At 39.2% G+C, this 11,239-nt stretch overlaps 1 protein-coding gene across 1 annotated transcript; it reads left to right on the forward strand.

Annotated features, from left to right (window-relative positions):
- Positions 1 to 1,210: 1,210 nt before the first annotated feature.
- phb (prohibitin) lies at positions 1,211 to 9,258 on the forward strand. Its single transcript, XM_022209525.2, has 7 exons — positions 1,211 to 1,307; positions 3,624 to 3,717; positions 4,229 to 4,390; positions 6,287 to 6,429; positions 7,886 to 8,002; positions 8,094 to 8,189; positions 8,282 to 9,258. The coding sequence occupies exons 2-7, from the start codon at positions 3,633 to 3,635 to the stop codon at positions 8,492 to 8,494; spliced, it is 816 nt and encodes a 271-aa protein (XP_022065217.1). The 5' UTR covers positions 1,211 to 1,307; positions 3,624 to 3,632; the 3' UTR covers positions 8,495 to 9,258.
- Positions 9,259 to 11,239: the final 1,981 nt, after the last annotated feature.

Genomic DNA, 11,239 nt, shown 5'->3' on the forward strand with positions numbered 1-11,239 from the left:
GTGTTTAGCATCTAATATCTCTAATATCAGATCTGAGTGCAGCAGGAAGTCCTCTACAGCTGCAATCAGGCTTTTCAATTCACAGTAATTAACATTAATTATGAATTATAAGCTGTGCACGTTTTCAAATTTTGTAATTTTATTAACTTATATACTTTATATATGGTCATACTGATGACTGTTAGTGTTGGTGTTCCGTTGGGTTTGTGGTGCTGTTACAGGTAATTTCTTTAAATTAATAAAGTAGTATTCAATTCTATTGTGCATAATAGAATAGAATACTACTTTATTAATTTAATTTTATGTGGGGTTTTATTTTTATTTATTAGAGACATACAAGGAAAATAAAACCATTACATTCACTTATAGCCTCAGTATAAAAATGAGTTTTAAAATGAAATATAAAGCGTGCGATCTGTGCTAAAGAGCCTTAAAAGTATTAATATTAGAGTCATAATCATAACCATGAAGTCACCCTAAAAGAAACATCAGTACCCTGCACAGTGATGCTGAAGTTGTTGTATTTTCTCTTCCTGGTTTCACTTCATCTGTTCAGTCAGTCAAGCGTGGATGGAGGTTTTGTTTGAACACCGGAGGAAACACACGAGTGATTATTCATGTGTCAAATTATTCCTCTGTACAGGCGTGTCTTTGCACAATGTTATCATTTTTCTTCAAAAGAAAAAAGTGGGTGAAAAAAATTATCTTCTTCAGTATGTCTATAGAGACATACAAGCATTTAATAAATCCTCCAATACTCTAAGGTCCTCGTTAAGTCACCAAAACAACAGCTCTGGTGCAAAACTTAGTCAGTTAATTAAATATAATAAATAAAATATTGTATGACTTGCTTGCAATAATTAATCTAGCAAATTTAAATGTAGATGCTAAGACCCTACACTATTTTTATTTATGGTGTGATTTTACCTGAGTAATTTACATATCAAGGACAAAACCTCTACAAAGACTATATAAAATATTTCTTCAAGCAAAGAAATTCTAAACTGCCTTTCCTTGCTGCTTAACAATGACAAAGGTTTATTATTTTTTTCTATTAAGGTTATAAATTACACAACTAAACCGAATTAATCTAATTTTAATGCTAAATATTTTAGAGCAATAGGTGGCAGTAATGTGTCATTTAATTGAATGAAAATCGATTTTTTTAAAGAACCGTAGAAGAAGAGGTCCGTTTCTGTCCAATCAGAGGCTACGTTGCAGCAGCCCTTGCGCAGGCGCAGTCAGGCAAAATTTCATGTGTAGTACGTCGTGTCCGGTGGAGGTCACAGACATCCGAGGGGACTGAGGTGAGTTATGACACGGAGTGGGTTCGTAGCTGTGAAAATATCGCTTTAAACGTTACTGTAGCTATAATTACACGGTGAACCGGTGGCATTTGTGAAGTTGTGTCTATAAATAATGTTAAATATTCCAATTTCAGTGAGATAAAGCGGCTAGCTGCTCTGCATGTCCATGAACTACAGATAACATGCGTGCTGTCAGCCGGCGTGCTGCTCCAACTGGACTTGCACAATGCTTTATCATCGATTAATGTGTCTTAAATGTACTTTAAATAGTGTTTTAGAAAGCCTGAAACCAAGCTCCGGTGCTTTGTTTGTTTAATTTGACTTACCAGCTGTCTCAGTCCACAGCTAGCCAACAAGCTAATGCTAGTGAGCTAAATTAGCTAACACCCCCTGCATTGAAGTCTGGCAGGCCAAGGCCAACTGTGCCTTGAAGAAAAGGGATTTAACCTGCTGGCTTTTAAAGAAGTGTCCCACAGAGCTGGGAGATGTAGCTGCACATCCTTTGTCACGATTAAAAGTTTAAGGTTTGTTGACTTTGATGTGTACTGATCTCTAGTTGTTTAATAAAGATGAACAGATAAGATGTTTATTTTGAATTAACCATGCTGGTATGATTATCGAGGTACACAGGTGGTCATTTTATTAAAACACAACTATATATATTTGCACACATATTTAAAAATATATAAAAAGAGAAATCTCCTTATCTTTATACATATTAACCCTCAAAACCTCAAGGAATTTAATTTTTTTTCCTTCACTCCTGTAATGTTTTTACATTTTTCTCTAAAGTCTTACACCTCTATGGAGAGAACTGTGTGGAAATGTAAAATATCTTCTGTGCAGTATGATTACGTTATAAATGCTGTTACGATCCAACCTCTGATCGGCTGGATGTAACAAAATGACCAGATGTTACTGGTTCAGGTATATTAATTTCTTGCTCAGTGGCTATCTCTACATAAATCATAAAGAACACAAGACTGGTGGGTGTTGCCAAATCAAAGAACATATTATAGCAAAACAAAGGCTAACAGTTTGTAAAACTATCTGAAACACAGGTACCCAAACTCCCTTGCCAAACATGAGTACATTAGCAACACCCACCACAAGTAACAACTAACAACAGTACACAAAAACAAACTAAACAAAACTGGTGCCTGTGTACACACAGTACATGAAGTCTCAAGATACTAAATAGCATCTTTACTACGGTAAGTTGGCGGAGTGCTACCTGGAGCCTCAGTCTCCACTGAGTCTGTAGGTTCCACACCGAGTTAACAGCCGCTAACAGAAGCTCTAAGTTGTCCGTAGCACAGACCACACGGGCACACTAACAATACAATACTTTCACAGAGGCACCAGGGCAAACTGGCCACAACTACCAGCTGCCTCTACTGAGAGTCTTGGTTGTAGGTATACAGACATGTGCAGTGATTGTGGGAGGAGGAGTGGTAGTGGAGCTCCAGGTTAATCACTCCTCATGAGTGCCAGGTGGGAATCTGGAGCTCCACCAACTGGAGTTCAGTCATCGACCAGGTGTAATCAATCCACGCCATCCAGACACAAAACGTGTAAAAGGGTCCTTTTCCTACACACGGCCACCACAGGCTGTAACAAACGCTTTAAGTCCGTAAATGGCAGAATTTCTTTGAAAAGTGAACACACCTGGAATCAACATGCACTACTGGAATTCAGAGGCGACTACATGCTACAGAGATCTTTCTATTTCTATTTGTAATTTGTTTCCATCCTTCTCTCTGTGCTCTGTGTAAACGCTGCCTGTTGTTTGGCCAAATAAGCCTTGAGTTTTGTCAGGTGACTGATGATCACAGCTGAATAACTCATGGCTTCACTAAGGAGTGTAGGTTTTTGTTTGTTTGTTTCATAATAAATCTAGTAAGTGGTTTAGTTTTTGCATGTTTTGTTTTAAAGGCAAATGTAGAATGTAGTGTTTGGTTAAACATCTTATATACTTAAGCTTAGACATGGTTCAGTTCAAATGGTAAGGCACACATAATTCACTTAAGGACAATCAGAAAGTTGTTTATAAGCTAGGGAGGGGAGCATCTGTGGAGTTTGTTTATGCAATTGAATGGTTCACTGTGTGCTTTTATGGCATTTTGCATCAGTTACATTATTGCTGCTCATTTTGTTGAGTAGTCTTCTGTAATAGATGAAATAGCTGTTGCTGCTACAAATCGTTATTTCATCACCCGTGCCTACTGTCCCAAACATTTCAGTGGTTTGAATTGCTTATGCTTAGGAATGTACTTGTTGTGTAGTAAAGGTCTCTTTTATTTTGATTCTCTGCAGTTTTATGAGATGGCCAAGTTACTTGAGTCAATCGGAAAGTTTGGGCTGGCCCTGGCCATCGGTGGAGGTGTTGTGAACTCTGCTCTTTTTAACGGTGAGTGCAATAAATCATATAACAGTAAAGTTAATTTTTGGGGGGTAATTGTGGTTCTTTGAGAGAATTTCTATTGTGGTATGTTCTGACATGAAAAGATTACAAAATTTATTTTAGATTTACAAACCTGATGTGCAATTCTGAAAGTGTTCAGGAGATCGACTACACACTTAGCGTTAGTCTTATCATATTTTATTCATCGTAGTTTTGATGTCTACTGGAAGTCTCTGTTGTGACTTATTTCAGTTGTTGAAGTTTGCATGTTTTGTCTTTGTGGGTCTGTTTTGTGTTTGCATGTCATTTCTGTGCTGAAATCCATTAATGTTTTTTTTCTGAAATATGTTGCTAATAAATCTGACTATTTAGCAAGTGTAGCATATGATTTTGAGTTCATTGGCATTTATGTCAAATTAAAAAAACACTATCTTAGATTTTTTAAAGTGTTATTGAGGAAATGTTTGAAAGGCTTTAAATCTCGTTTCTTAGAGACTAACCGTCCTTTTTTGTGCAGTCGATGCAGGGCACCGGGCCGTGATATTCGACAGGTTTCGAGGTGTGCAAGATGCTGTTGTTGGTGAAGGGACCCATTTCCTCATTCCCTGGGTGCAGAAGCCCATCGTGTTTGATTGCCGCTCCCGTCCACGCAACGTGCCTGTAATCACAGGCAGCAAAGGTATATGAAGAATCAGAGGAACTGCTGTCTGCTGCTTTTACTCGTATAGATTCTGTGTCTCAAAAATTAGAAGTGTCATGTTTTTTGGAGAATCCCTCTAATGATCTCTTGAATATTTTTTTTTTTTAAATTTTATAGCTGCAAAAACCTATTGAGACTGTTATTTAAATCTAATACTATCATATTTGTTCATTTCTTTATAACGTTTGCATCCTACACCTCTATGTAAACAGAACAGCTATGAACCAGTAGAGAGAACGCAAATATATTTTGTGTAGTATGATTAAGATATATTGCCATAAGTTTTAAGTTGAATCTCTTAATTATTTATGGAACCTGGAATCAATATTTACAACCCTAACCCAGGTATTTCCAATACTAGGAAAAAAAGATGACATATGATAAATTTCTTACTTCTTAGAGTTTAAATTGGTTTCCATACTTGCCTCCTGTCTGCTCTTTGTAAACACAGCCTGCATTTGAACCCAGTTCAGCTGAAAAGTCCCTGAATTTTTGTCATGTCACCGTAGGTCACAACTGAATCACTAATAATTTTGAAAATACACTGAGAATCACAGAATTTTTATCCCCCGCCGGCCGTAGGCACAGAGGGGGATATTGGCGTGGGCACGTCCGTACGTACGTCCACATTTCGTGTCCGCAGCATATTTCAGAAACTACTTGAGGGATTTCATTCATATTGCAACCAGGCCATCTCTATATAGTATAGATGTGCCTTTTGGGGTGTATGACCTTGACCTGATTTTCAAGGTCATACTGAGGCACTCCAAATACTTTTTTGTTTCCGGAGCATATCTCAGAAACTACTTGAGGGATTTCACTCCTATTGTGCACACTAAGCCTGTTGGTAATGTAGATGTGCCTTTTGGGGTGTATGACCTTGACCTGACTGTTTGTTTGTTTTTTTTGTTTTTTTTTTCTTTTTATTGCAGTGAAGATGTATCAATTTGTAGGTGTATCGTCCAGTATATATTATTTCTTGCACTTAGAGGCACTTTATATAAGGTGGGGGATGTTTTAAGCGGAGCGTGTCTATTAGTTTTTGACACGATGGGGTTAGTGCAAATGGTTTGTGATAAAAGGAGACATGCAGAATAAAGTCTGTTGGATGAATTGTCACAATTTTTCATTTCCTCCAGAACGCCACCACGGATGAGTAGTTCAAGCATAATGATTGGTCAGTTTTTACCATTTGTGGCTCTAATAAATGCTATAATTAAAAAAAAAAACTGACATACCTGCAACTCTACCATTTTAGGATTGACTGTGTTAAAGTGATTCCTAAATACACCTTCATATTTTATGCAGTGTATTGAGGTTATTCAGGCAGGATTTACTCATGTTTACCCCAAAACATTACAAGCAGGGTCGTTTTATGTTACACAGCTTCGAATCGTTTAACTGTTGCAGCTGAGGTCAGTTCAGATTAAGTTTCTCGGTCACTTTAGCTGCTCCGTGCTCACGTTACGCAAAACATCTACAGTAAAAACTACATCTGAAGACTGAATACTTCCTAAAATATTTTTGTATTTTCAACAGCACATGTGCTACTGAAGAACCATACACATATATAGCAGAAATACTGCAGACCAAAGTCTCAATGCTGCTCTTGCTCTTGTGTAACTACAAGTTGCTACTTGTTGCTTGTAAATTATAGCCTGCGTGCCGACAGATGTATAATAGATGTAGCTTACTTAATGGTTCATTTATGCAGATTATTACCAGTCAGGGCATACGAGGACCTGCATCTCCTGTCTGTGCCTGTTTGAGAGCTCATCACTGGAACACGTGAAGTTTACATGTATGAAAACATTAAAAAAAATGCACAAATGCTCACTTGTAGACTAATATGTTATGAATTATTTGACCCCACAGACCTGCAGAATGTCAACATCACATTGCGTATCCTCTTCCGACCGGTGACGACTCAGTTGCCACGCATCTTCACCAGTATCGGAGAGGACTATGATGAGAGGGTGCTACCGTCCATCACCACAGAGGTCTTAAAGGCCGTAGTGGTGAGTATCAGTCACCGAGTCTGCACTATTATTACCAGCCCAGCAGGCATAATGCTCGTTTCAGACAGCAGAAGTAGCATATAAACCTGCCTTGACCACCTGGTGCGTACAAACACAACACGGTTGGTCTTTATTTAAGCAATTTTGTAATCTTAGATTGATGAATATGTTGCTTAACATGAATAAATTATTCAAACTGACTTTGTGGAGGACTTTTCATACAAATAGGTCTGACAAGGTGCTTTACAGGACAGAGCACCCCCCAATCTCACATTATTGTTATAAGTTAAGAACTCTATCAGTACAGGTTCTGAGGAATTGAAAAAATACCATTGAACATGCTTAATGTACAGCAGACCAGCCAGCATGGATCACATGCTGATATCATTGTTTTTTTTCTGTGCCATCATTATCTTCTCAGTGACTAATAACATAATAAACCTGCTTTAAAGTTCATTTCCAGTTATTTAAATCTTAAAAACTTTATCTCTGTGTGTCAAAGTTGCAAATGTAAAAATTTTCTCAATGGAAATAAACTCTTCCTGCCCTAAAATAGCTTAGATAGTTTCCAGTGCAGGAACTAAAGAACCATATTTGGGCAGCCTGAACCTTGATGCATGCAGAAAATGCCCTTGTAGAACCTCTTTTCGGAGACATTGTTGCAGGTGAAAACAGTTTCTGGTTTGCGAGTCTTGATGCTGGTTGGTGAAAAACAGAACAAGCTTATTTTTTTCTGCCCTCTTTATGTCCCTGACAGGTAGCAGTCTTCTCCTCACTGACATGCCATCTTCAATGAAAAATTCACCAGATAGCCAAACTAAATAAACCTTTATCACATTTCCTAGATAGAACTGGAGTTACATCCAGTAAATACTACTGGTTGTTGTTGTTTTGGTGAACTGTGAGTTGATGTCAGTCATAGCAATCAGATCCTATGCAGAAAAGCTAAAAAGCAGACTAAAGGGGCATTCCTGCTGATATTCCTGAGGTTCTACAGTGGAAATCCACTTATCGTTTCCTCCAGAATCTGCAAATCTGTGAAGTTGCAACCTCTCTCCACCAACTTCTACTGCTCGGTGCAGCTCAAGCACACCAGCTCACCTGCTACTCAGCTCAAACACTAATTCAGCTATACATGTTTGAACCAGAACCCGTCCAACAGGATTGGTTCCTTCGGTTTGTTACGTATGAAGCTTTGGGAGTCTGAATCTGTGTTTCTCTGACTTGTTCATTTATGGTGTTGACTGCTTAATTTGCTTATTTTGCATCTTCCAGCATATAAGAAACACCATGTAGACATGATTCAAAGTCGATGCCTGCTTCTGCTGGCTAAGAAGAGATGTGCTCCTCCTCCTTTCCGCATCATTTCTCCCCAAATTGTAGGAAAAGAGACCAATTTACCGGGTGATGATCTGCTGAACTGACTGATAAACTGCTGTTCGTCTCTTCCTCACAGGCTAGGTTTGATGCCGGTGAGCTGATCACTCAGAGAGAGCTGGTGTCTCGGCAGGTCAGCGAGGACCTCACGGAAAGAGCCTCCACCTTCGGCCTGATTCTGGATGATGTTTCACTGGTACAAAGCCACTTTTACATTCTGTAGCAATGTCTGAGTTGTCTTTGTGGTTATATTTTAACTTGGATTAACAATGTCATTGTGTTTTCAGACACACTTGACCTTTGGAAAGGAATTCACAGAGGCTGTTGAGATGAAGCAGGTGGCTCAGCAGGAGGCAGAGAGGGCCCGATTCGTAGTAGAAAAGGTATCATTTTTTACATTTGCTTTTAAATCTATATATGCAGTGTTGATGGGGGAAAGAATGGAAGGTTAAAGAGGTTGAATTTTCATTTTTAGGCCGAGCAACAGAAGCAGGCGGCCATCATCTCAGCAGAGGGAGACTCCCAGGCTGCCCTGCTCATCGCCAACTCCCTGATGGAGGCGGGCGACGGTCTGGTGGAGCTGCGTAAGCTGGAGGCCGCCGAGGACATCGCCTTCCAGCTGTCGCGCTCACGCAACGTCACCTACCTGCCCTCCGGACAGGGCACGTTGCTCCAGCTGCCCCAGTGATAGCGCCATCTCACCCGCACCACTCTCACCACCACCACCAGCCGCCACACGAGCCATGGAAGGGGTGGTTGGAGGATGGAACAACAGATTCTCCCATCTTCACGTACATTCCTCCCACTCTTTCTCTAACCAACTCTGGACTGGGCTCTGCTGATAGCAGCATGGTGGGAGACAGAGTGAGAGGTCTGCGATGGATAATTCATGAAGTCCACCCTTGTGTAAGGAAGCGAGGGGGTTACTTGCTCAGTCTGTGATAACATATATACATGATATAACTTGTTCTTTTGTTTTGAGAAGAATCTCCAATGCGGTAAATTCTCTAAAGATTTGTTGTTGCAGAGTGATAAAGTACATCAAGGGAAACATTGTGTGGTTTCTTTCAAAGATAAGGTGATAAATTGTGAATGCCATTATTGTTGTGCTGGAAAGTTTAATTAAACTGTGCAACTACAGTATATTCAAATCTGTAATGAAAGTCTGTCCTTCAGATTCACTCTGACAAGAAATGATTCATTCGTTTGACTTCATTCTTTGTTTTCTGAATGCTAGAGGATTAATGTGCCGGAATAAAACTGCTTTCTAGCTAATTATTTCTTCCTGAATAATATTGCCACCCGATTGGAACGTGCCTGTTGGACAGTAGAGGATGACCCTTCATTCTTTAGTTTTTTTTGCTTTGTCTTTAGTTTGTGCGGAGAAAGTGTAAGCCCCAAAGTTTAAAGAAATGACTCAACCTAACAATAAAATTGTCTTTCTACCTCCCAGCTGTCGGGTCTACTCCATCAAGGACCAAGAGGTGAAAATGTAATATTTATAGTTAGCATCATCATATTTGTCACCACAGGAGGGAGCTTCATAAATACATTTGATCATGAATGTTTGGTATAAACTAAGCAGCTTTGAAGATGGGCGTGAAGGTTTATGTGATATTAAAAGGTACAAAGCTAATAAAGGGATTTTTAGAATGTTTTCTCAAGTCAATTTTAGAATGAAACCATGTCAGTTTAATTTTAGAAGCTGCACTGATTCAAATAAAGATTACTGAATATCAGATATGAATGTTTCATATCCATCATCCATTTTTAAACCTTTATCATATGCACTGTCACCAATGATCAATGTTGCTGAAATATGCACTGTGGTCCCTTAACTGACCATACATGAATGTTTCAGGATGTCCCCTATAATATTTATTAATAGATTTGTGATCCTAACAACAATATTCAGTATGCAAGAGAAGTGATGTAAAATTGTGTCATCTAACAAACTGCATCTCTTTTATGTTGAACAGTAGAGAATTTACTCCTGTGTAAGTTGAGAAATGAACAGTTACAACATGCTATATCAGCAAACGGGGACCTACAGTATTAACTCGCTGCATAAAAAGTCAATCCATACAGTCATGGAAAAAAATATTAGACCCCTTTTGTTTTCTTTAATTTCTTGTTCATATTAATGCCTGCTACCACTAAAAGTATATTACCTGAAGAATATAATGAACATGACAAAAAAAAATGCAGCTGATTCCATAATACTTTATGTCCTATTTGACATGCTTAATTGTATTCCCAGAGTATATACGTAAGAGACCATTTCATGTCATAAGCAGCACTGCACATGCAAAAGTGGTTTCCTGTTTACATTCAAGCCGTAGCACAACTCAGAAGTTGTCAGCTCTCACATAATGCCTAAAACAAAACAATCGTGTGTATCCACAAAGGCAGCCGTCTTTGCGCTGCTGGAAATTGGCATGATTGAGAGACAGGTAGCGAAAAAAATGAAGATCTCCAAGACGGCAACAAAAAACAAGGTTCTACCAAATTGCTAGCTGGTCATGGCAGTCACTCATCTGTTCCTGTGTCAGGAATCATCATCAGACCTCCAGAGACCTTAAAAATGAGAGGGCACCGTGGAGAAATGTGATTTGTTTGGCAAGGACAGTTGGAAATGGACTTCTTGAAGCTGGTCTGAAGTCACATGGGGCATGGAAGAAGACGTTCATCAATAAAAGGCAGAGGAAAGCCCGGCTACTCTGCTAGGGATCACAAGGATTGGACTGTTGATGACTGGGCTAAGGTTCTCTTCAGTGATTAATCCAATTTTCAGCTGATGCTCATTCCAGCCAACCTACTGGTTAGGAAGAAGCCTGGAGAAGCCTACAAGCCAGACTGTCTTGCCCGTACAGTAAAATCAGTGAAAATCTGGGGTTGTTTCAGTCTGGGTGGAACAGGGCAAATGAACCAGGTCATGTACAGAGCTGCTCTTGAAAACAGTCTTCTTCCATCAGATGGAAAACTCGTATGACTGGATTTTCCAACAAGACAATGCTCCTTGCCACACAGCAAGATCAGTTAAAGCTTGGATGGAGAACCAGAACATTGGAGCCATGCCTTGGCCTGCTCAATCACCAGATCTAAATCCAACTGAAAACCTGTGGAAAAATCATCAAACTCAAAACAGAGAACCACAACCCCAAAAACAAAGCAAATTCGTTTGAATTTGTGCAACAGGAATGGGCTGCTGTGACAGCAGAACAATGTCAGAAGCTGGTGGAGAGCTTACCAAGATGCATGGCTTCAGTCATGAAAAACAATGGTTATGAAATCAAGTATTAACTTCTGTGTGTATCATGTGACTAAAACAGACAGAAATGAAAACATGGAATGCCTAAAATCACTGTTTTTGGCAGTACAATGCCATAGCTATTGATGTAAGAACTTAAATGATTTTGGTTATTATCAAGAA

The sequence above is a fragment of the Acanthochromis polyacanthus genome, chromosome 21, assembly GCF_021347895.1.
Source record: "Acanthochromis polyacanthus isolate Apoly-LR-REF ecotype Palm Island chromosome 21, KAUST_Apoly_ChrSc, whole genome shotgun sequence".
NCBI lineage: Eukaryota > Metazoa > Chordata > Actinopteri > Pomacentridae > Acanthochromis > Acanthochromis polyacanthus.